Here is a 26,726-nt window from a genome sequence, read left to right on the forward strand (position 1 = left end):
GTTTACCTGTGTGTCAGTTGCTTAGAGTTGTATATACTAAATACTGTATCGTTATTTGGAACACATGCATTTCATGTGTGTTCCGTGTCTACAACAATCTATGTAAGCACATCGTTAAAACAGAAATGTTTTTCATGTTTTAGTAATAATTGACAAAATGTAGACATGAAGCATATAATGTGTGAAGCCTGAAGTCCAGAAGTGTGACATACATTCTTTCCCCAGTGTAGAACCCTCGTCATAGTCTGAGTTCACCTCTGCTAAAGTGTGTCTTTATGTGAAAACAGCAGTGTCAGAATTGGGGCGTTGGGGGGACGGCGGGTGGTGTGAACATAACTGGGAGAATAAAACAATAAAAAAAAAAAAAATTTTTTTTACAAGTACCATACATTTACACTGGCTGTTACAGATTCAAATCAAATGTATGTTTTTATTCTAAAATAGTAAGAAGAGCAGTTCACGTCTCGAAACGGAGACGTGCAGGATCGAATTCGGGACCTTTTGATTACCAGTCAACACTTCTTATCGTTACACCACTAAAGCAGATGAATTAAAGACGTGTCAATGTCACACCTAAACGTTGGTTCTTTTTCTTCAGTTGTAATCTTGAATAAAAGCGCATTTGTTTTGTTATACTTATACCTTTTGTGAAAGTGTTTATTTGATATTTGGACTTCAGGCTTCACATATTATACTCTTCATGTCTATATTTTGTCAATTATTACTAAAACATGAAAAACGTTTGTTTTAACGATGTGTTTACATAGATTGTTGTAGACACGGAACATATATGAAATGCATGTGTTCCAAATAACAATAAAGTATTTACTCTAGCATATATGACTCTAAGCAACTGACACGCAGGTAAACAGACGAGCTGAGAAAACTTTTTGTGGTGGTGGTTGGGTGTGATAGCAAGCTGCTTATTGACACATTTACAAGACAAAAGACACTGACGGAGAGGTGCGAAGGGATTTAAGGTAGGACGGATTTACGAGTATTTTTTTGTAAGCTTTAGTAATTCTAGTGTTAAGCACGTGACTAGCTGTACTGCAATAGTTGGAAAAGTTTGCAACGCTGCTCAACGGCAAAGGAAGCAGGCAAATATTGGACTTTACAGAGCAGCCTGTTGATACCAAAGTGAGTGTGTGCCCAAAGTAGCCAATGTGAAGTAGCTCCATAAGCTGTACTGCACATATCATATTAGCTGGTTCATTTTCTATTATGTTCCATTCATCCAAAGCCACTGTCAACAGGCATCAGCTCTAGATCCTTGTTTTAAAATGCTTCCTTTTTCTATGAAGAACTGTGAGGACACATTTTTGAGACTTATTGATGTGACTGTTACAAGTCAGCAACTGAAGATATGTGGAACTTGTAGAATTATAGAAAAACATAAGTCTTCCCGCTATATCATTAATTTCAACTAATTCGAGATTATTTTAAATGTCCAATAGGGGAATAAATTTGGCTAAAAGTTTAGTTGAAGGGGGTCTATATGGAGTTTCATAACACATGAATAGGTTATTCAATGGTATTTATTATTTAAGAAGCAATATTCAATTATTTTATAACAATATTATTCACAAGATGATAGATGTTTTATAAACATCTGCCATTGCACTGTATTAAAATCAGGACCCCCCATTATATGTGTGGACTCTGAAGTGGCAATACATATGTTAGCTAAATTATAGTGAAGTTTGAATGTGTGCAGTGCTGTGAATTTAAAATGAAATTTAAAAAAAAACAAAAAACAGCAATGATATTTTGTTCCACATCTTCCAATTACTGATGATAACTGTTCATTACTATTCAAGTATTTCTTCTTAAAGGTAATTCCATGCTTATGTTATGAAGTCACTATGTAGACACCCGTCAGATAAAGTCTTACTGAAATTTGTCACATTATATTGATTTTCTCTATGCATGGTTAAGTAATCTCTAAGAAGCCATCACTTTAAATATATTAGTGCACGGTACTTCAGTTAAGATAATATCAATATGTAACTGAATCGGGGCATTGTGAATCAGAATTGAATCGGGACATCAGTGCTGGTACCCAGCCCTAACCACAACTAAAAATATTTTCATTCAAAGTATTTTACAGGTGGTGGAAATAGTAGAACAAAACAATGAAAACATGGGCCAAAGTAAGTAAAGCCAAGATTGTGACTGGGGATGCTCCGATTGATTGGTCAACTTTCACTAAAAAAGAGACTCAATCGGTGATTGATAAAAAGGCCAATCACAAAAAAACAATTTGCGGTCCCGGCTTTTCTAAGCTTTATGGTAATTCAGTTGTAGTGCTCCTTTACACAAGGTATTATAGGAGCTGAGCCAACAACATGTCTTTATCCTTTTGCAACAAACTTCCTGCAGCATAAACAAAGAGAAGCAAGTGGAAGCATGCATTATTAGTGAACAAGAGGAGATTGGTATATTAGCCGTTATGTTAAAGAAAGTGGAGTAATAAGCTAAGGAAGAAGTAATCGGAGAAGTTGTCCTGCGAAACTAGACAAAAAAGCAAAAAAAGCTACTTTAAGGAATTCAGACCTTTATTTTGTCCTTTAACATGGACGCCGCTTGAATTTAGACAGAGAGCTTGTTTAAAATGCAGCAGTTGACACTTTTAATTGAAAAAAGAAAAGATAAAGACAACTTTGAAACTGCTGCTTAGTAAACATTAGGCTTTTTTAAAAGATTTATACTGTATTACTTGTTGCTGTGTGTCATACAGCATAAGTTTTGGTAAGAAACAAGTACTAGATAATTAAAATGGTAATCCATATTTTAAATTTACACCTCAAGAATTACAAGTGTCTAGTGAATACACTGAAGGAAAATACCTGCATAAATAAAGAAAATGTATATCTAAAAAAAAAACCAAAACAAAAAACAGTAGTACAATTAACGATTTAAAATGATTAAAACATGTACTGTAAGGGCGTATATATTTACACCTAAGCCGTGTTTAATTTCCAAGATCAATGAAATGTTTGTGTGAGAATATGTATATATATTTTTGTTTTTTAATTAAGCCTTGCTGCAGATAGGTACATTACAGAAAAAAAATTAATTAAACAATATGACAGCTTGTAATTATGATAAGCATTTTATTTTCTTTTATGCCATATGTAGTATGGATAAATATTTCTATACATATTTTTAAGGAAATTGCATTTATTTTAGTATATTAAGGTCACTGAGCAATAGGCCTACATAATTTCAATTTGTTAATAAAATAATTACAGTTAACACCGGTGGTCTATATTTTAATTATAAAAATACACTTTAGTATAGGACATAATACTACCATTTGTCTGGTTATGTAGGAGATTAGTGTAAGACATTTTTTAAAGGGATCAAGAAAAAAAAAAACAGAATCAGCCATGAAGCAACAAGAAATTGGTGATCAGTACCGGCCTTAAAAAACACCTGATTGGAGCATCCCTAACTGTTACCCCTTTTTTGCTTTGAATTTCCAATTATCCTAAACTTCATACTATGAGAAATATACACAGGAATGGAGGGAAGACCAAAAGTGAAACTAAAACAAATGATTTTTAGAACACTATTGGATTTGAACCTTTATAAAAAATAGAAATGAAACATCCATCCATTTTCCAACCCGTTGGATCCGAACACAGGGTCACGGGGTCTGCTGGAGCAGTATTAAAAAAAAGATTTTCAGCACAATGCAGAAACAGATTCTGGCAACATACATACTGTTCATAACTCAAACAAGTTATTTCATAACTCAATGAATTATTTAAAATCGTTCATTGATAAATGAATTATACCTTCAATATTCTCTTACTGGTGTGAATAGGTAGGATATGTTGGTACTTTATCAACAGGCATCTGTATATACAAACCTGGTGCTACCAGGGGCTGAAGGTAGATGGAGTGGAATAGACAACAAAGATGAGAGCTAATAGTTAACAGTAAAACACAATGCTTGCTAACCAAGGAGCTTTGCATCTTGCTTGGGCTTTCTGAAATGGAAAGAAAAGTTTGGCAATGTGATCATGTCGTTTCCTGTACAGCACACCTCCTTGGGCCTCATGTATAAATGATGCATACATACAAAAATATTGTGTATGCCTGTTTCCACACTCACTTGGAGATGTATAAAAACTAGACACGGAACACACATGAAATGTACGTATTCCAAATAACGATAGAATATCTACCCAATACAATTCCAGACACCTCACACCCAAATAAATAGACAAACTCTAAGAATTTTGCATCTGACTTCAACTGCGTTGGTGGGGAGATATAATAGCAGGCTGCCTACTGCTTGTGCTGATTGACACATTTGTAAAACAAAGACGTTGATGAAGAGGAGCAAAGGAATTTACGGTGGCCCAGCATTACGACTTTTTTTGTAGGCATTAGGGATTCTAGTGTTAAGTAGCATGTGGTGATTAACGACTGTGTCGGGAATCACTAAGAATACAGAGAATTTAACATGCTACTTTAGTTACGATGGGGCTTGAGAAACTCAAATTAAACATCAACTTTAAGATGAAGTTTACAACATTTTTACTTTAATGACAAAATAAACTATGAGCTTAAAGTGGAACATTGATTTTAATCTTGACATAGACCCTTTATTTTCCCCCAGATGGTGGGCTGCAACTCACCAGTTCATGGCGACTTTGATATCTGACCAGTTCTTTTTTATTTCAGGCACATTGCGAGATTCTGAACTTGAACATTTGAGTGCCTCCACCACAATGTACCACTTCCATCAATTTGCTTTTGTTGTATACACCACTGCTTAAGCCACCGGATAGTATGTTTTTCCTTGTCTACACCTCACTGAGCAGGACCTCCATTTCACATTCACTGAAATTTTTTTTTAAAAAACACGTTTTTGCCATTGACGCTCAACAAAACACTGAATGGAAGGGGCTATTTATACTGATTTGTATAATAAAATAGTCAAAATTCTAAGAGGAGTCGGGGTGGGGCTGTAAAACTGCATATGCATATGAATTAAAATTGATATTGATTGCTCTTTATCTTTAGTCACTTAAAAAAAGCTTCAACTTGGCTGGGATGCTATAATACTTTCGAATTTTACTGCTTTCATATTCTGTACCTTTCTCTGCATGTGTATTGCGCCATTGTTTATTTGAGCCTTTTGAATTCCACTCATAATCTCTTATCTGCCTTTTTTTCTCTCCAACGCTTCTGGGTCTCTTTTCTCCACGCTGCTCTTTCTTCTTTGCTGAAAGCACAGGATCTGTGTGCGCTACGTGCCTTTACATGACATGAGTGTTTTGTTGGCTGTCCGTGCTTTTACTTGATAAGAAGGGCGTGTCTTGCAAGAATCTCATGTTTCACGTCCCCGCGAGACGGCCCTGGGACAATCTCTTGGCACCAAGTCTCATATTTACGGTCCACGTGAGACACTCCATGGCCAGTCTTTTTTGTCCCGCGGGTCTTTTAAATGTCTTCCAAGAACTTCCAAGAAGATCATGTCTCGTCGCCCTGCTTTTCCTTTCCAGGATTTTTTTTTATAATAGAGAGATAATAACATCAAAAAATACATTTATGAAATAAAAAATAAAGACCATGTGTTGGCCAATTTTCGTTTTTCTATAACATCACCAAATTTCAATCAAATCAGTCCTGTCTTAGCAGACTCCTACTTTCACAAGAAAAGAAGATATAAAAAGTTATTGAAAAGTAAAACACACTCACACACACACCTAATGCCTTCTATACAATATGGTGGAACACTAGCTGCTGCCGTTTCCTTATAGCTCCAAGGGCCAAGTTTAACTTTATGTCTGGTTATTAAGAAGCTTTGTTTATAGTATGTGTATACTCCTATACCTCAAAAATGAGTATGCCAGGCTCAATGGTAATTCAGAACCAAGGCTGTATGAAATGGGCGAGTATAGGTGCTTGTGAGAGCATGAATATGCCCTGTGATGTCTTGACACCTGACAATATCTTCAAAGATAATTAGCATCTCCATGGTCATTTATCTAGAACCATAGCTTCTAAAATAATAGATGGAATAAGCCTAAATATTGATGGGTGGTACTGTGGCCTCAAACCTTTATTTTAATCTGTTTCTACTTTGTTAAGTTTTGCATGTTTTCGTGGGCTTCTTCTGAAGACACTGGGTTCTTCACACAATTCAAAAATACACTCCTAGGATATAACCTGAATTTCCAACCATATACCAAAGAGAGAGGGTGTGAGAGACAGTTGCATGACAGCTGCCCAGCAATTTACTGCCAACCCAAAAAAGACTAGATCATGTACTGAAAAGGTCCTGTCCAGTATAGGAGATAGATACCAACAAAACACAACAGTTCAAAATATATTTTGACTGCATACATATAAAAATATTAACTTTTGACTGCAATGACCACACATGCAAATTTGTATTTGTATGTAGGGATCAAATTATAGGGATGTAAAGAAATAGTTATCATATCAAATTAAATAGATTCTTTGCAGATAATAATTTCTTGCTTAGAAATAAACAAAGCATACATTAATGAGGTATGCATATTATATCTTGGCGAGTCTAGGCATTAGCAGCAAACCATATTCTTTTCCGAGTCTTTGCTATAAATACAGACACATCTGAAAAACTTTAAAGGAAACAAAAGTAATAAAATCTCCTTAATTACAATGCACGCCTAAAGAGCAAAAAGGTTTACTTGGAAAATAAGAAAACTTGCAATACTTACACATGTTTAGTTGCCGTATAAAACTTGACATGTTGCTATGCTTGAAATACCTTGGAAGTATTTCCTTTGTAAATCTTTGCTCTTCCACAACTTTTACATTATCTCCATTCTGAAACAAAAATGAAACAATATAGGCTCACTACAATATAACATACATCACAAACAAACTAAAAGAATATGTATTTAAATTTATATATACTGCATCAAAACAAAGCACAATTTCAAACATTTTATTTTTGTGCAGCTATACCAAGCTATAATAAATTATTCCCTACACTAACATTGTAAATCATATATATTAAAAAAACAAGTTTGTAATAAAAAACTTCTAAACATTTTAGCTCATCAAATGTGCCATATCCGCTTTACACCATGAAACTGAATGTAATTTGTTTGCCTTACAATTCACCAAGTGCATCCATTCTATGCTGTTCCATCTCTAAAGCAATTTTTTTCTTCTCTCTCACCTGGGAAATGTCCTTATGTTAAATACAATTATACAAATCACCTAATTTAGCTTTACTTGACTATGCCAGCACCACAATCATTAGTCAGGAAAATTACTAATATCCCTTTTCACTATAGGTATGCTTTGGGAGCAAGAACCCATTGGACCTTCTCTCTCTCTTATGTGGGTGGGAATAGTCCACTTTAAAAAAAATACTGCTTTGAACCGTCAAGATATAAAAATTTTGTCTTCCATTCAAAATTACATTATTACGACGTCAATGAATGTCAAATGCCTAAAGCATATTGAAAAAAAAAGACCCAAAAGAGGTGCAAAGAGAAATTAAAATAGGCCAGAATAGCACTTTTAAAAAAGACCGGAAAATTCAACATTTGGAAGAAGTTTTTGGATTTAGCTAGAATAATCCGAACTGAGCTGTGACAAATGCATCAGTGTTTTAAGATGCTACGGGCACAAATCGGGTACCCGATTGGCAACATGTTTATTTAACACTCTCTGGTAAAACCAAATTATACAGAGAAGCAAGATGTGTGGGAGTGGTCCGAGTGTCTGCAAAAAGACATAGGATTTAAAAAAACATCTCAGTTCACCAACTAACTTTCTTCTCACTGCATTTTTCATTATACACTTCTGGGTGTTGCAGCAAATACGCAAATACATACTCTTATTAAGTTTTAGCATATAAAATTAGGTCCATAAATATTTGGACAGAGACAACTTTTTTCTAATTTTGGTTCTGTACATTACCACAATGAATTTTAAATGAAACAACTCAGATGCAGTTGAAGTGCAGACTTTCAGCTTTAATTCAGTGGGTTGAACAAAAAGATTGCATAAAAATGTGAGGCAACTAAAGCATTTTGTTAACACAATCCCTTTATTTCAGGGTCTCAAAAGTAATTGGACAAATTAAATAACTGGAAATAAAATATTCATTTCTAATACTTGGTTGAAAACCCTTTGCTGGCAATGACAGCTTGAAGTCTTGAACTCATGGACATCACCAGATGCTGGGTTTCCTCCTTTTTAATACTCTGCCGGGCCTTTACTGCAGCGGCTTTCAGTTTCTGTTTGTTTGTGGACCATTCTGTCCGAAGTGTAGTCTTCAACAAGTGAAATGTATGCTCAATTGGGTTAAGATCAGGTGACTGACTTGGCCATTCAAGAATTTTCCACTTCTTTGCTTTAATAAACTCCTGGGCTGCTTTGGCTGTATGTTTTGGGTCATTGTCCATCTGTATCATGAAATGCCGCCCAATCAATTTGCCTGCATTGAGCTAAATCTGAGCAGACAGTATGCCTCTGAACACTTCAGAATTCATTCAGCTGCTTCTGTCCTGTGTCACATCATCAATAAACACTAGTGTCCCAGTGCCACTGGCAGCCATGCACGCCCAAGCCATCACACTGCCTCCACTGTGTTTTACAGATGATGTGGTATGCTTTATGTGCTGTCCCACGCTTTCTCGATACTTTTTTCTTGCCATCATTCTGGTAGAGGTTGATCTTGGTTTCATCTGTCCAAAGAATGTTTTTCCAGAACTGTGCTGGCTTTTTTAGATTCTCTTTAGCAAAGTCCAATCTAGCCTTTCTATTCTTGAGGCTCATGAGTGGCTTGCACCTTGCAGTGCACGCTCTGTATTTACCTGATTACCTGGATAGATTTACCTGATTTAAAGAAAATAATCTCTCAATTAAAATCCTCCACCTGCGTCCTTGACCCGATACCAACAAAGTTTTTTAAAAAGTATCAGGCGCGCTAATTGATAATGTTCTGGACATAGTAAATTCGTCACTAGATACTGGGGTCTTCCCAGACTGTCTTAAGACTGCTGTAGTTAAACCCCTTAAGAAACATAATCTCGACCCTCAGCTCTTGAAAATTTTAGACCCATCTCTAACCTGCCTTTCTTAAGTAAAGTTCTGGAGAAGGCAGCCATTATGCAGTTAAATGACCACCTAAATAAACATGCTATTCTTGATAAATTTCAGTCGGGTTTTAGAACAAATCACAGCACAGAAACTGCACTCGTTAAAGTAGTAAATGACTTGCGGGTAAATGCAGACAGAGGCCATTTATCTGTTCTCATCCTCTTAGATCTGAGTGCTGCATTTGACACCATTGATCACAACATTCTTAGAAATCGCCTTAGTCAATGGGTGGGCCTCTCTGGCACAGTCTTAAATTGGTTTGAATCCTACCTGACAGGGAGAAAATTTTTTGTTAGTTGTGGGAATTACAACTCAAGACACATGATATCCGATATGGTGTTCCACAAGGCTCTATCCTGGGTCCGCTGTTATTCTCAATCTACATGCTTCCGTTAGGTCAGATTATCTCAGGGCACAACGTGAGCTACCACAGCTATGCTGATGACACACAGCTGTACTTATCAATAGCTCCTGATGACCCTGATTCTATTGATTCACTAACAGAATGTCTGACTTGTATCTCAGAATGGATGAATAGTAATTTTCTCAAGTTAAATAAAGAGAAAACTGAAATCTTAGTGATCAGCAATAATGGATACAATGAGGCTATTAGAAATAAACTGGATACATTAGGATTTAAAGTCAAGACGGAGGTAAAAAGCTTAGGGGTGATTGTTGACTGTAATCTGAATTTTAAATCACATATTAATCAGATCATTAGGACAGCATTTTTTCACTTAAGAAACATAAGTAAAGTTAGACCGCTTATATCACTGAAAGATGCTGAGAAATTAGTTCACGCGTTTGTTTTCAGTCGACTAGATTACTGTAACGCACTCCTCTCAGGACTACCCAAAAAAGACATAAATCGTTTGCAACTAGTGCAGAATGCAGCTGCTAGAATCCTAACTAGGAAAAGAAAATCCGAACACATTTGTCCAGTTTTAATGTCACTACACTGGTTACCTGTGTCATTCAGAATTGACTTTTAAAATTCTGCGTATGGTTTATAAAGCCTTAAATAATCTCGCCCCATTTATATATCGGAATGTCTGACACCTTATATTCCAAATCGTAACCTTAGATCCTCAAATGAGTGTCTCCTTAGAATTCCAAGAACAAAACTTAAAAGAAGTGGTGAGGCGGCCTTCTGCTGCTATGCACCTAAAATCTGGAATAGCCTGCCAATAGGAATTCGCCAGGCTGATACAGTAGAGCACTTTAAAACACTGCTGAAAACACATTACTTTAACATGGCTTTTCTATAACTTCATTTTAATCTTAATTTAACTTAATCCTGATACTCTATATGTTCAATTTCCTCATAATAACTATTCATGGTAGCTCTAAAATCGTACTGACCCCTACTCTCTTTTCTGTTTCTTTTTCCGGTTTCTTTGTGGTGGTGGCCTGCGCCACCACCACCTACTCAAAGCTTCATGATGCTCCAACAATGATGGACGGATTAAAAGGCAGAAGTCTACGTGACCATCATCATCATCATCAAGCCCTTCCGTGAGAACCCTAAATCCAAAGAGGACTGTTTCATTTATGTTAGGTAGAATGCCCAGAGGGGACTGGGTGGTCTCATGGTCTGGAATCCCTACAGATTTTATTTTTTCTCCAGCCGTCTGGAGTTTTTTTGTTTTTTCTGTCCCCCCTGGCCATTGAACCTTACTCTTATTCGATGTTAATTAATGTTGATTTCTTTTGTTTTATAATTGTGTCTTTCATTTTTCTATTCTTTAATATGTAAAGCACTTTGAGCTACTGTTTGTATGAAAATGTGCTATATAAATAAATGTTGTTGTTGTTGTTGTTACTTTCATGCAGTCTTCTCTTTATGGTAGACTTGGATATCGATACGCCTACCCCCTGGAGAGTGTTGTTCACTTGGTTGGCTGTTGTGAAGGGGTTTCTCCTCACCATGGAAATGATTCTGTGATCATCCACCACTGTTGTCTTCCATGGACGTCTATGTCTTTTTGCGTTGCTGAGTTTACCAGTGCTTGCTTTCTTACTCAGGATGTACCAAACTGTAGATTTTGCCACTCGTAACACTGTAGCAATTTCTCGGATGGGTTTTTACTGTTTTCGCAGCTTAAGGATGGCTTCTTTCACCTGCATGGAGAGCTCCTTTGACTGCATGTTGTCTGTTCACAGCAAAATCTTCCACATGCAAGCACCACAACTCAAATCAACTCCAGGCCTTTTATCTTCTTAATTGATAATGACACAACGACGGACTTGTCCACACCTGCCCATGAAATAGCCTTTGAGTCAATTGTCCAATTACTTTTACTTTTGAGCCCCTGAAATGAAGGGATTGTGTTAAAAAATGCTTTAGTTGCCTCACATTTTTATACAATCTTTTTGTTTCATGTAAAATTCATTGTGGTAATGTACAGAATCAAAATTAGAAAAAAGTTGTCTCTGTCCAAATATTTTATGGACCTAAATGTACTTCTGTGTTTTTCATTACGACCTTTAGTTCAATTTCAGTACCAGTAAGATTACACCTAACAACCTCTCTCAAAACTAATGCTTAATACTTAAAATTAGGACTCTAAACTTTTAATTTGGTGGCTTCAAATTCATTTAAATAAATAATGTAATAGTGCATTATTATATACAAAACATACAGCACTTGTAATTTGTAAAATCTTTACATATATTTTTTCTTATAAAAGATGGAAATGTTTACATAAACAATAACTAAATGTAATAAATCAAATTTAGAGTTACTCTTTAAACATGATGAGCTTTTCTGCATAAAAATAATCAATGTTATTAACATTCCATTGTTAAAAAACAAACTTATATGACTAGTTTTATTATATACGAGTTGTTTTGAATAATATCTTGCATGTTGTAAATGATCTGTCCTCTAAAAGCGTTAGAATTCCCAAAGATTTATGCAAACTGTAAAGTATCCAAAGGAAAAAAAAAAAGAATCATACTTCATTGATGAAGCACCCTTTACAGAGCTAAATTCTGATTTAATATTTTTTATCTTGAATAGGCATAGAATCATCAAAGAAAACCTTTCTGTTCTGGTAACTTCCATTCTAATGTTGCTTAGTAACATGAGCAATTAGGCTGCATTTATAAATTAGCTATTTAAAGGAGTGCACGCTCTGCTTGCATCAAACCTGTAATGTTTTGGAGAGTTAATGACCGGCTGAAAATTTCAAACACTCTGTGAAATATTTCAAGTAATATAGTAACAAAATTACAATAATGAATGGTTTTGGTCATTGTAAATCAGCATCAGTGAAATTAACATTTGATTCCTTAACTATCAAAAAAAAAAAAAAAATTGTAAAAACATTTTAAAATAGTAAACATGTACTAAATTCAACAAAAAAGACCCTGTAAGGTAAATATGTATTTTCTCCTATACAGAGATAATAGGCAAGTAACAGTTCCAAAACAGAGACAAAAATATTGATTCAAATGTCCATGGTCTTGTGTCATGGTTCCGAAAGACAGAACCGCTACACCCTTGAAGCCGCTGCCATCGCTTTTCCTGCAGCCTGCCGAGTTATCATTATGTCTCAAAACTCATCGTCAGCCATGTGGTCATATTTTTCTGTGAAAAATGAAGTCAACATAGTTGCTATCTGCTCTGCCTGCAAAAACGAGATAATGCAAGGAGACTTTAGAATTAAATTTTTCAATATCACAAATTAAAATTACCCATTTGAAGAACCACTGTAACGAATTACGGTATACGCGGAATTTTTAGCAACTCATGCTACCAAAACGAAAGTTAAATCAGACGCTAGTGGTAACCTCATACAGCAAACCCTTCAGAACGTGAAGACATTTCCTCAAGACAGCACCAGAACTAAAGGCATAACTACTAACCAACCTACTGACCAACCTTTTTCCCTAGATGAGGACGTGGGATTTTGCCAGATACTATATCATTCAGAACCTCGGTACTTTCTTGCAAGTCAGGGATACTTTACAGATGTCTCACTACTTGCATTATATGATGTGATTGCTACACATATCTACGAGCTTTTAAGAAACAATCTCACCAGCATTAGCTTCACTTACAGATATGTGGAGTTCAGAAGTCAGCCCCATGAGTATGTCGAGTCTAAATGGCACACTGGATTCACGAAAACGTTGAAGCAAAAAAAAGAGTTATTATTCTGCAACTTTCATTGCACAAGCTTTCGATTCCATGTTAACGAAGTGGAACATTCTAAAATGTAAAGTGCATGTTGTGCTTTGTGACAATGCTTGCAATATAGCAAATGCTATGGAAGAAAGTGGCACTAAAAGTTTAAGCTGCATGGCTCACACTTTGTAGCTTGCTGTAAATGAAGGCTTATTGAGCCAGAGAAGCATCTCCGACTGTTTTGCCATTGTGAGGTGAATAGTTACTCATTTTAAGCACGTGGCTGATAGAAAAACAAACAGACCTTGGCACCCCAGCAAGATAGAAAAACAAACAGACCTTGGCACCCCAGCAAGAATCCTTCAGCAGGATGTGCTGACATAAGCGTGCATTCATTTATAATTGCGGATGTGACTCCGTCTGTTGATGTGCTTGAAAGTCTGCTTAGCAAGTGTGACAAGACAGATTCCAAAGTTCAGACGGCAAAAATCACACTTTTGGATACCGTTACAAAATGCTTCAGATGTGCATTCTCCAAGCCACTATACTGTCTATCTACTGTCCTTGATCCACAAGTACAAAGATCATGAAGAAGCAAGAAGCACTTGAGAAACAAATGGTCAAGAAGTCAGCTGGTGAAGGAGATGCAAAGAGCAACAGTGAACCACAAGAGAAAAAGATTTGCACTTCATTGCTGGAGATGCATGAAGAAAATTTGTATGTGGTTGCAAAACCACATTCAACTGCCGCTGAATTAAAATAACAGAATCATAAAATTATTAACAATAATCATACTAATTAGGATTATCAGACGTACAGAATTAAAAAAAAAAAAAAAACTTTGTTACAGATTTAATTAAAAAAAACAAGTCATACACTGCAGCTTCCTCATGTACAATCAGTATCCTCGTGCATTTTCCGGAAAGTCACAGTTGGCACTGAGAGGTGGCTTGCTGGGACAGGCAGTGCACGAGTGCAGGGCAAACTGCTCCTCAAACATTAGAATAAAAGGAAAACGTTAATGGCATCACCTCGCCTTTTTCGTCAGGTTTTTACATTTTGTTTGTTAGACTGCAGACAAAACTGTTATTGAAGCGGCGCCTTTTGGGTTTTTTTTCATTTTAGTTGAGTCGCTGTGGAAAAATATTGGAGGAATTTAATTTAGTGGGTACTTAAAAAGGAGCAACAGGTTTGCCTGCATGCTAGAATGCAGCTTCAAGTTTTGTACCTTGTGAAAGATGCATCTCTTGTGTTTAAACTGTAAAAGATTTTAAGGCAAGATCTACTCCAGTTTTAACAAAAGCATTACTTTAAAACAATCACCCTAAAATATAAAGCAGTCTCTCAATATTTCAAGGCACACCTGTGTTACAAAGTGTTTCATTGCGGAACATCTTGCGCTGCATCTCTTAAAAGTCCATCAGCATCACACTTTATAGAACTAATTATACGTCAATTATACGTTTCAATGTTACAAGTTTTTATTAATGGCGGTGGTTTGTACAGGTGGTTGTCCCGTTTTTCTTTACCACATATCTGGTCAACCTAATAATTATTTATTATTTTTTTTACGATAATACAGGTAAATGTTTGTAAACTTGTTTTTGTTTCAGCTGAATAACTATCTCAGCAATTTCCCTATCTCCAGAAATAACTGCGCCCTCAAGTATTGGAAAAGCAATGCAGCCCATTTCCCAACCTTGGCCAAGGCAGTCATCAAGTATCTATTGGCACCTTGTACCAGCGTAGACACTGAACGCCTTTTTTCAGCTGCGTCAAATATAGCAGATAAAAGAAAAACAGACATGCTGGTGAAAAGGCAGAAGTGTTTCTTTTTGTTAAGAAAAACCTACCATTTGTGCTTTTAAAGAAGTCAGCCTAAGACCAGTGTTACTGGCCTTGTTGTACCTTTAATTTTAGTTTTACTTAAAGTAATATATGTCTGATTATGGCACAAAGTATATGCATTCAATTTTTTGTTAATATACACAATGCCATGCTCTGCAATGGCATGGTGTCTTGATGTGCTTAAGTTACCCAGGATGTGTACGTTAAGCAGATTTTTGTACATGACCTGGAGTATTTTAGTATCTATAGAGATGGGCCATATCTCGTTCTTTTCCCCCCACAGAAAGTACTGGTTGCCTATATCTATAGCAAAGAAGAGCGTAAAAGTCAGCAAGTTAATAAAAATAAGTTAATCTCCGTTTCACATGGTACTGTTTCTTTGATAATGTAGAATACATTTTCAGCATAATTAAAACATTAAAACCTGAAGTAAATAAAAAAAAATATATCGGCCATCGGTTATCGGTATTGGCAAAGATGGACAAAACATATCGGTATCGCCCAGAATATCCATATCGGTGCATCACTAACAGACATGCATCACTAACAGACACAAAAGTAAAACCATTGCAGCTACTTGGCTCCATGCATGTTAGAAGTGCTTCAGTCCGGTACAATATCTATCTTTCTGTCACACTGACTATTTAATTAAATATATACTAGACATTAAGCCGTTACAATAACGGGCGCTAGAACAGTAGTGCATGAACATTAGTAGGAACAGTCTATGTTAAATGGCATGGGACCATGACCTCATTCTGTTTCTTGTCTTAATTTTTTTTTTGTCAAAAATATTTTTGCAAGAAGCCTAAAGTAAAATAATAATAAAAATAAAATAGAAACGTATGACAATACAGTAAGTATAATTAATATTGCCTTAGTGTAAACCTTTGTAACAATCTGTATTACACAATATCTGAAGATATTTGAGAAAAATTTTCTATTTTTTTACCTCATGAAATTTTTCTATAAAATTTCATTATAGACAACATTTCTTGTAAATATTCTGTCTGAGTTTGGCAAGAGTTTACCTTGTTCAGGACCATCTACAACCTTGACAACAACATCTGGATAACTTCTAACTCTTGATAATGCAACATATAACTGGCCATGGCTGAATACTGGTTCTGGCAAGTAAATGCCAACTTTTTCTAAGGTTCGCTCTTCTGAGTCTCTCTCTTTTAGCGTTTTTCTGACGCTCATTTTCTTTTTCTTCAATTGATCTACTTGTTCGTATTTTTTTTTGTCTTTCAGCCTTTCTTTTGTTGATGTTTACTTGTTGAGCTGACCGTTCTTCCAGGAGATGTTACTTATACAGGATTTGATTGTCTGTGTCTTTTGTCCTACTTGACGTGTCTTTTTTTTCTTTGGGTGGCATGTTGTTAGTAGATATGTCCGTAATATTTTCTCTTACAGTAATACTGGTTTGTATGTGGCTGTAATATGCATCAGTGTATTGTGTGCCTTTAAATTTCTCTCGCAGTAATACTGGTTTGTATTTCCGTAAAATGCCTGTAATTTGCTCTGACAGTAATACTGGCTTTGATGTCCATAATATGACTTTAATTTTCTGTCACAACAGCGGGCAATCAGCAGAGTGTCCCCAGCAACTGAAGTAATGTGTGTCGTGTAGCTGATAATCGTGCCCGTGGCGGCTACCCAGCAAGTACTGTTCAGTTCCCCAGCAAGTATTTTAATCTGTGCTGGCATGTAGCCGATTATTGTATGTGTGGCGTCTCCCCAACAACGGATTTTATGTGCGCAGCCGCGACTACCTAATCAGCACTCTCCCAGCAATTATGTCTTTTATTTGCTTATCATGCGCGGCTGTGGCAAGGCCATTCACTGTGTGCCCAGCTTCCAGTGTGTGCGCTTTATTTGCTTATCTTGCGCGGCAGCGGCTAGGCCATTCACTGTGTGCCCGGCTTCCAGTGTGTGGTGCGTCCACGGAGCCATGCACATGGGCGGCGCACGGTGCAATGTGCACCGCGGCCCGCACATGCGCACTTCACCAGAAGACACACACACACGGACACCTGGACGCACACAGGGGTTTTATTAAAAAGGATATCATAACAGCAGCAAATACTGAGCTTAGGTAAGCATTGTGGTCTATGTATATACTGCAGCTATATTCTGTCATGGTATGTTTATATTTCCAATTAGACAGTAATGTTAACTTTCTTCAGTTACTCGTTTAGATGTGCTGTCAGAACATGAATGCTGTGTATTCTTATCTGTGCTTCTACTCGTGCCATTAGGCACATTTACTGATTTGGGTGCGGTGGGCTGGCGCCCTGCCTGGGGTTGGTTTCCTGCCTTGCGTCCTGTGTTGGCTGGGATTGGCTCCAGCAGACCCCCCGTGACCCTGTAGTTAGGATATAGCGGGTTGGATAATGGATGGATGGCGTTTAGAACATTAGAACAATCTAGATGAGAACAGGACATTCAACCAAACAGAGTTTGCCAGTCCTATCGTAATTCTTCTAAAAAAAACATTAAGTCTAGTTTTGAAAGTCCCCGAAGTCTTACTGCCTACCATGGTACTTGGTAGCTTATTCCAGGTGTCTGTGGTTTTTGTGTAATGAAAAACTTCCTAATGATTGTGCTAAATTTACCCTTAACAAGTTTCCAACTCTGTACCGCGTCCTTGACTAACTCATTTTAACCTATCAGTCTTGATCCACTGTACTAATTAATAATAATCATACATTTTATCTTTATACAAGGTGCCTTTCTAATAACTCAAGGTCACAGAGCAAACAATCAATAAATAAAATAAAAAAAAACACATTATAAACAAAACTTAAAACATCAGAAAATATAAAAATTAAAACCAAACAAAACCACTGTAATCATTGAGAAAAAGCCATTTTAAACAGATGGGTTTTAAGTTTACATTTGAAGGTTGAAAGTGATTACATATTTCTAAGCTCAGTAGGTAGGGAGTTCCAGAGCTTGGGAGAACAGCTGAATGCTCTGCTCCCCATGGTGGTTAGATGGGCGAGAGGGACGGTCAGATGAATGAAGGAAGAGGATCTAAGGTTACAGAAGGGTATGGCAACATGAAGAAGGTTACATAGATATGGAGTGGTGAGGTTAATAATGTCCTTAAATGTTAACAGCAGAATTTTAAAATCAATTCGAAACTGAATTCCCTTTTATAATTTAAACACTTCAATCATGTTACCTCTTAATCTTCTTTTGTTTAAACTGAAAAGGCTCAACTCTTTTAATCTTTCTTCATAATTCATCACCCGTAGCCCTGGAATGAGCCTAGTTGCCCTTCTCTGGACTTTTTCTAGCACTGCTATGTCCTTTTTGGAGCCTGGAAACCAAAACTACACACAGTACTCCAGATGAGCCTCATTAGTACACTATAAAGCTTGAGCACAACCTCCTTGGACTTGTACTCCACACATCGTGCTATACAACCCAACATTCTGTTTGCCTTCTTAATGACTTCTGAACAATGTCTGGCAGTTGATAATGTCGAGTCCACTATAAACTCCTAAACCCTTCTCATAAGGTGTACTCTCGATTTTCACACCTCCCATTGTGTATTCAAACCTAACATTTTTACCTCCTATGTGTAATACCTTAAATTTACAGACATTAAATTTCATTTGCCACAAATCTGCCCAAGCGTATATACTGTCCAGGTCCTTCTGTAATGATTTAAAGGATTCCAAATTATCTGCCAATCCAACTACATTGCTATCATCTGCAAACTTAACCAGATTGTTACTTATATATATTGTGCTCTGCCATATGCAAGGTTATCCCAATTAAATATCTGGATAGTTAAAGTCCCCCATGATTAAAATATTCCCCTGTAAACTTGCCTTTTTAATATTACTATAATGATGTGTGTTATAATTACGGTCTGCATTGGATGGTCTATAACACACTTCTAAAATAAGGCCTCTTTCACTAATACTATCCAGAAAAAGCCACATGTCTTCAATAAGATGGGCCTCATCATCTAAATGAAGAGGACTTGCACTTAAGTTTGTTTGAAATAAGCAGTAACCCCACCTACTTTTCTATTCTGTCAGTCCTTCCTAAAAAATGTTATACTCATCCCCATCTATGTTATTTAGCCATGTTTCTGTTATTGCTATAATATCACAATTATGCTCTACAACTCACTTGCCTTATTTTTGATACTTCTAGCATTAAGGCGAGCTATTTTAATGTGTTACTCATTTTACATTTAAATGTTAGGTTAGAATTTACATTATTGTGCATTTTTATTTTTACACTATTGTTTGTTCCTCAAGGTATAGTTATAAATCTGGCCTGTCCTAAACTCCCTGCACCCAACCCTCAACTAACCAATTCATATGCCTCCCCAATGCACTGATGCTCCTCAGAGACACCATACAGCTTTCCAAGGACAAGAAAACTGTTTGACATTTCCAATTCTGGGGCGGATGCCCCCAGATAGTGTGTACCCTTTACCTTGCGCCTTGTGATCGTGACCCACCTATCTCTAATGACACCCGTATCTAATCTACATCTGTGACTCTTCCTTTTCACCTCCTTTTGACAGGGTATGACAAATTGTTTACTTTGAATGCATAGTTTACAATGTAAATTTTTACAAATATAGCTGCCAATTTTTTCCAGCTTACATTGGCCCCTATAATAACATCATAAGTGAACAACAGCAGTTGCAGTCTTGTATTTTGGAACATTTCAAAATTTAGGATTAGGAATGCTCAGCCTGTATAGATTTGTTGGCATTTAATAAAGAAGGGTAAATAACATGACTGGATTATAAGGTGCAGAAATTAAGGCCATTTAAATTCTTATGCATGTTGAGAATTGATATGAACCAATGCAGAATATCTGCTTGCAATAATAAAGTTCAGAAAGGTGCAATCATTTGTCATTTGAAATGGGATATATTTTTTTACTCATCACCATAACATTGCCATTTTGAAAGGTGTTTTCTCACTAATAAGTCATAACGTTTACAGGAAAAACAAATGTATGGTTTTTCAATTTACAGCACGTTTACAATGTCAACAAATAAAATTGTAAGGCAAACTGTTGAGCTCATCCCTAGTTTATATACACGATTCTCGCATTATAGCTCCAAAATACATTTAGACAGAAATATTAGAATTCTGATCTACAAAGTCTACAAAATTAATCAACATGATTTAGTACAAAAAACAAGAACATTAATAGAATTATGACAATCGTGTAAGTTTTTTAACAGCTCTACTATCAAGTTTTACTTCTTAACAAAGACATATAATTAGCCTTAGTTCGTGTTCATTAGTCTCATTTGTTAGAGGATAAAATACAACACATTTTGTAAGATGGCTGCATTCCGTTCAACTAATTATACTTCAGCTTGAGTCACTGCCTGTGGTTTTGCTTTTAGCTCTCTGCAAAGATTCACTTTCTAAAAAATGTATGTGTTGTGGCAAAAATATGATTTAACTGGCATACCTGCATTTAATATGGTGCTAGGTAAACTGGGTGGAAACAGAACATATTATGCAGCAGCACATTGTTACAAAAAAAAAAAAAAGAAAAAAGGGAAAAAATATATACAAAAACATGGTTACATTAGTGTGCACACCCCCAAACTAATACTTCGTTAAAGCACCTTTTGATTTTATTACAGATGTTAGTCTTTTGTGGTACGATTCCAGCAGTATGGAACATTTGGACGTGGCGATTTTGCCCACTGTTCCTTGCAAAACATGTGTTGAATTATGAGGGCACCTTATGCGCATAGCTCTCTTCAGGTCATCCCACAGATTTTCAATTGGATTAAGGGCTGGGCTCTAGCTGGGTCCATTCAGAACATTGATCCTCCTTTGATTTTTTTTTTTGATTTCTTTCTCCAGCCTTTGGAGTTTTTTTTGTTTTTTCTGTCCACCCTGGCCATCGGACCTTACTCTTATTCTATGTTAATTAATGTTGACTTATGTTTATTTTTTATTGTGTCTTCTATTTTTCTATTCATTTTGTAAAGCACTTTGAGCTACATTTTTTTGTATGAATATGTGCTATATAAATAAATGTTGATTGATTGATTGATTAAGCCACTGCTGCTTTGTTGATTTTGATTAATGCTTTTTTTATTGTCATGCTTCGCAAACAAAGCTTTCCACGGTTTACTAATATTAATAAGACTAAGATGCAATGTTAGATGTGTATTTTATTGTTAATAACTTACTTTTTTTTTCATTGTATATTTTCTGCCTTAGGCTGGCAATTCCTAAACATTTTCTAAAAACGATAACACAACAAACAAGTTCACCAAAACTAAAAACCTTGGAACTGACAGAGAGACACAGATACACTGTGCAGGTGGGACTGCTTAGCGCATGGTTCACGAGTGGGCTCCGTTGTGGTATGAATCAGCTCAAAGAGGTGTGGAAACAAGAGGGAGCTATTTTCTCCGAGACATTTGTGAGCAAGACCTAGATATAGCAAAGGCTACAGCCACGAAAGAAGGGAATGGGGTGGGAAAGACTTTAGAGAAGTCTCATGGTACTCCTGAGCTGTGGAACTGAAACACAGCCAAGTGTGGAGACTAGGATTTGGACATGATATAAGAGTTCTTTTAAGTGACAATTTCCCTTTTTTTTGTTTCCACGCTTACCATGTGACCTGTTAATTTAACAAAGCCAATTTAAATGTGATTTTTAAAATTGGATTTTTTTTAAATGAAGTCAACCTGCTTGGAAATTATTGTCTCCCATAGCAAGGAGTGTCAAACAATGCATGCTTTAAATGCAAATAATGAAAAAGAATGTCTTATAATACCGTTGAAATTAAACTCAGACTGTCTAGCTACTTAAAATTAAATTTAACACAATAAAGTGCAGAAATTGGAGGGGTGTAAATACTTTCTGAATCCACTGTATGTATATAATACACAATCACACACACTCGCCTATCAATATACAGTATCTATATTTACCTATTTGGATCTTTCTGTATATAAACTGAATATGCAGAGCCATGAAAGACTACTTCCCACCTTCATGATTTTCTTTATTGTAGCAAATTGTGATACTGAATACTTTCAGGTTGTCAAGCAAAATATTTTATTAGATAAAGGGTACTGAAATAATCAAATAAACATTTTAAATGTATGTCATTTACTGAAAGAACAAATATATCCACCATTAGCTAACACTCTGTGAAAAAGTAGTGGCCACTTACACTTAATTTCTGCCACCTTCAGTTGCAATTACTGACAACAAACACTTTCTATGATTCAATATCAGTCTTTACATCACTACAGAGACATTTTCTGGAAAATACCTTGCTGCAAGCATTAACTCAGAACCACAGTTCTTGTTGCAGCATCTCAATTGGGTCATGGTCTGAAATCTTACTATGCCATTCCAAGACTTCCATTTTGCTTCTTTTGAGTAATTATAATGTGGGCCTGCTTTTGTCTTTGGAGGACTGTCTAACTGCATAACCCAACAAGACTCCAGTTTACATGTGAATGAAGAAACACTCCTCTCAAATTTCTGATAAAGAGGAGAATTTATGGTTCCATCGCTTATGTCAGATTGTTTAGGTCGTGAGGCTGCAAGGCATTCCTAGGCCATTACACTCCAAGCAGCATTTTGGATGGTTTGTATGATGGTCTTACTGTACCATGTTCTGTTTGATTTACACTTGTGAAGCATTGATCTAAATCAGCTGATTTTTCACTACAAATGCTTCAATCGGTGATCGGTAAATAGGCAGATCGCAAAAAATGATTTTTACAGCATCTACCTTTCTAAGACTTATGATAATTTAGTCGTGCTGCTCCTTTATGCAAGGTGTTATGGTAGTTGAGCAGGGTACCTTTTTGCAACCTAATTATTGGCTTTGTTGGGCAGGGCCTAAATAACCTTGTGGTACCCATTACACTTTTTCGTTTTTCAACTAATACCAATACAATTTAGTTCCAGCAACTTTCCTTTAAATGTGGACCTTGAAGTTAGGAAGTTAGCATCCTATTTAGGTGTACCTGGCTACCATTAACGTACAAGGGTATTAAACAAAAAATAAATTAATATATTTACAATGTAGAAACACAACTGAAATGCTATATTTTTTTTTATTTAAAGCACACTGAATCACTATACAGAAAAAGTGTAGCTGTTTAAAATAAAAATAAAAAAAGCAAAAAAAAAAAAAAAAATCTTATGAAGCTTATACATAGGGAGAAGGTTAATGTAAGGTTAATATGGCCACAAATAATCAGCAGCATTGTTGCATGTGATGAAGATAATGAAAGCTTTACAACATATTATTCACCATGATAAATAAAGGAAAAATATACATATGATGATTGGTTACTAAATTTTTATATTTTGTCTTTATTTCCAGGCAAGATATAATTTGCTGGGTTACAGTTCTTTATTTTTTTATTGACAGCCTTACAGTTGAAGTAAGATGTTTACAAAAACTTAGGGTGAATTATTTAAAACTCACTTTATAACCATCCACAAAATTTATACTAAAAACACTAAATTTGCCATATTGTTTAATACTTCTTATTTTTACAGGACAAAAGTAATTTTCCCAACAATGTTCCCAGACAGATTATTTGAAATTTTGAATGAAAAATAGAACATGGTTTAAACTGTTCAGTCTTCTCCAAACATTGCGCACTCTTATTTCAATATAGACAGTTTCTTATCAGTGCTTGATACTAGGGACAGATGCATTCAATTCAAACTCTTAATCATAAATCAACACAAAGAGGTTCTCCAACAAGGTTTATTTAATACGGAGGAAAGGAGAGCGATCGTGTGGCCATGCAAATATAGGTGCAGATACTGTTAGGTATGTGTGTCCTTTTTAATAGAGACTAACCCATAACCACTCTGTTTATAAGTGGACACAAGAGCAACAAGTTGTCAGCCTGAATGTTTCTGCCTTTTGGTAATATGATGGGGAACAAAAGGAAAATTAAGGAACATACACAAATACTACAAACCAAAAAACTACATTAAATAATGCACCTCATATATACCGTTACGCATGACATTTTAAAAATATGCATAACTCTTTATTATTACTATAATAAAAAGTTGTATGGAAAGTAAAAAGCTTGCTTGCGTATGTGCCTTCGTACATTTTGTACACTACCTAGCATGAGTTCGAATTAACCCATAACAAGATTAACAAACTTACCGGGCTCCAGCAAATAACGTCGTCAGTGTCGGGATCCTCCACCAACGCCCAAAGTTTACAAATAAATCCTGGGACACTGCTACTTTGAGCCATACTGGAAGACGGAAGAAGTGTATTATCAGTTTATTCTTTTCTCCTTACATTTAAGTTTACGTTTAATGTTTACGTCGCCACAATACTAGTTCCAGTTTAGCCGGAAGTTACATAGACATTCTGACGCTGCTGATTGGATAAGGAGAATGTTTACCCAAGAGTGTCTCACTGCCATAGAATAAATAGATAGACGCCGCATTCACTGTGGTGCCCACTCGACACGATACGTCAGCGCATCTGCCACATTGCTAGTGGGAAAAGTACCATAATGGGTAGACGTGGAAACCGGGTTTTCTGATGAAAAAACAATAACGTTTAAAACAGTAGCGTTTACATACAACAGATTTTAGCGAATCGTTTAAATGCAATTATTTATATCCATTTATACACTAATAATGGCAATTATTAATAATAATAATAATAATAATAATTATTATTATTATTATTATTATTATTATTATTATTAAATAATTCCTCACATATAAGTAACATTTCTCGGACTGCCTTCTTCCATTCCCGAAACATTTCTTTACTTCGTTCTGTTCTTACGCAACACAGTACTGAAGTATTGGTTAATGCCCGAGTCACCCCATGTATAGATTGTTGTAACGCTATTCTGTCTGCCATCCCACAAAAACGTATCCATCGCTTACAACTTCTTCAAAATTCTGCTGCCAGGATAATAACCTGTTGTAAATCCACTGAACATATTACGCCTATTCTCTCTCAACTTCACTGGCTCCCTGTTCACTACTGAATATAATATAAAATACCGCTCTTAACATTTAAAGCTCTCCATAGTCTTGCTCCCCCCTATCTCACAGAGCTCCTACAGACTTACACTCCCTCTCGCTCACTCAGATCCTGCAATTTGAGAGTATTAAGTCTAGCAATATGGTGCAGCCTTAGTTTGTGGAAGACAGACAGAACTAAAGACATGAGCATAAAATGATGGCTGTCAATTTCAAACGGTGTTTCCTCAGTGTGCTCCTTGAGAAAAAACACATCATCTGATTCAATCTCAGCCCAAACAAACTGATTAATCAAAGATACACTGACAGCTTCCCCTAATGTTGACCGTTGGATAAGATGCTCAGCTACTTTGACCACCTTGACTGTACCCTCAGAAGGAATCATCAAGCCTCCTTTGTTTTTTAATGTGAGCAAGAGGTAGCTTTGATCAACATCTGTTACCAAACTAGCATGGCACACATCACAGGACAGCTTTCTCAAAATCCTGTCTAAGGGCTACCTCCCACTGCTTCCTGAGGTGGATTTGTTTCGGAAACCTTCAAAGTTTGAGAAATGTTAACAGCTAACAACAATCTACATAGTTAGTGACTAAATACGTTTAGCTAAAACGTTGTTTGGAGGCTCACTTGAGCACATAAATGCATAGCTTTGCTAGCTTAGCCTGGCGTAGCTAAAGATTATAAAATGGAATTTTCTAATGGCCAAATATAACCAAAACAATTGTTCAGCCTTACCTATTAAATGTAATCCCCTGGGATCTGGTTTGGAGCATACAGCGGTTTGTACAATCCCAAATAGCACATGCGTGAGGCATCTTTATCCATTACTTCACTCCACAGCAGTGCCACTCGTAATATGGCGGCGACATGCAGCATCTAGTAATTCTATGTCTATGCTTACTGCAGTCCCGATCGCAGCCATTGGAAGGTTTGTGGAGCGTAAGTGGAAGTAGTGAGCTGTGACATCTCACTACCACATCCCTCAGCTAGACAACACCACCACTAACAATTTATTTCTTGGAAAGCTTAGAATCACACAAAGAATGGGCTTAAACAGGCAATTTTTTTGACAGCCCCCCAGTCTTGACTCTCTAAGAAAACAAGAAGGAAAAAGAAAACTTGTAGGAAAAAAACATAAACAAATCTTGGAAAGTGCAATTTAGAGAAAGATCTCTGTGTATGGGAACAGTGTATTGAACTTTGTGTCATTATTTCTTAAGATGCCTGCTAGACCTCGACCGAGGAGTTAGTTACTTAGGGGGCCTCATGAGAGCCTGATGGCTGAGGGTATAAATAACCATACATAGATCTCCTTGGGACATCACAGTTACTGAATGTGCTTCTCTGTTTAGCCAAGAGCTCATACAGATGATAAGAGTCTTTGTCTGGGACAGTATGCAGCTTTCTGAATGACCTTTGGTATATCACTACTTCCAGTGAGTCCAGCCTAACTCCCAAGATCGAACTAGCCTTTTTAATCTGTAATGCAGTCTGTTAGCATCACCTACACAAATGCCATTTGCCCAATACGCTACTATTACACTGGCCACTATAGATTGGTAGAAAACATGTTAGAGTGGCTGACATAAACCAAACAA

At 36.3% G+C, this 26,726-nt stretch overlaps 1 protein-coding gene across 2 annotated transcripts in view; it reads right to left on the reverse strand.

Moving 5' to 3' along the window:
• Positions 1 to 24,499, reverse strand: part of LOC120537424 (heat shock factor protein 3-like) — a 61,607-nt gene extending 37,108 nt beyond the window's left edge. Inside the window, exons 1-2 of one of the 2 annotated variants that reach the window (XR_005635321.1) lie at positions 24,284 to 24,499; positions 6,726 to 6,834 (exon numbers count right to left, since the gene is read on the reverse strand). Coding sequence is in view for 1 of the 2 variants with exons in the window: in XM_039766351.1 (XP_039622285.1) it covers positions 6,726 to 6,834; positions 24,284 to 24,376 (202 nt within the window). In the remaining variant the exon portion in view is untranslated. The remainder of the gene's footprint in view (positions 1 to 6,725; positions 6,835 to 24,283) is intronic. The other variant, XM_039766351.1, reaches the window with a different exon arrangement.
• Positions 24,500 to 26,726: the final 2,227 nt, after the last annotated feature.

Source organism: Polypterus senegalus, chromosome 10 (genome assembly GCF_016835505.1).
Source record: "Polypterus senegalus isolate Bchr_013 chromosome 10, ASM1683550v1, whole genome shotgun sequence".
In the NCBI taxonomy this organism is placed as follows: Eukaryota; Metazoa; Chordata; class Cladistia; order Polypteriformes; family Polypteridae; genus Polypterus; species Polypterus senegalus.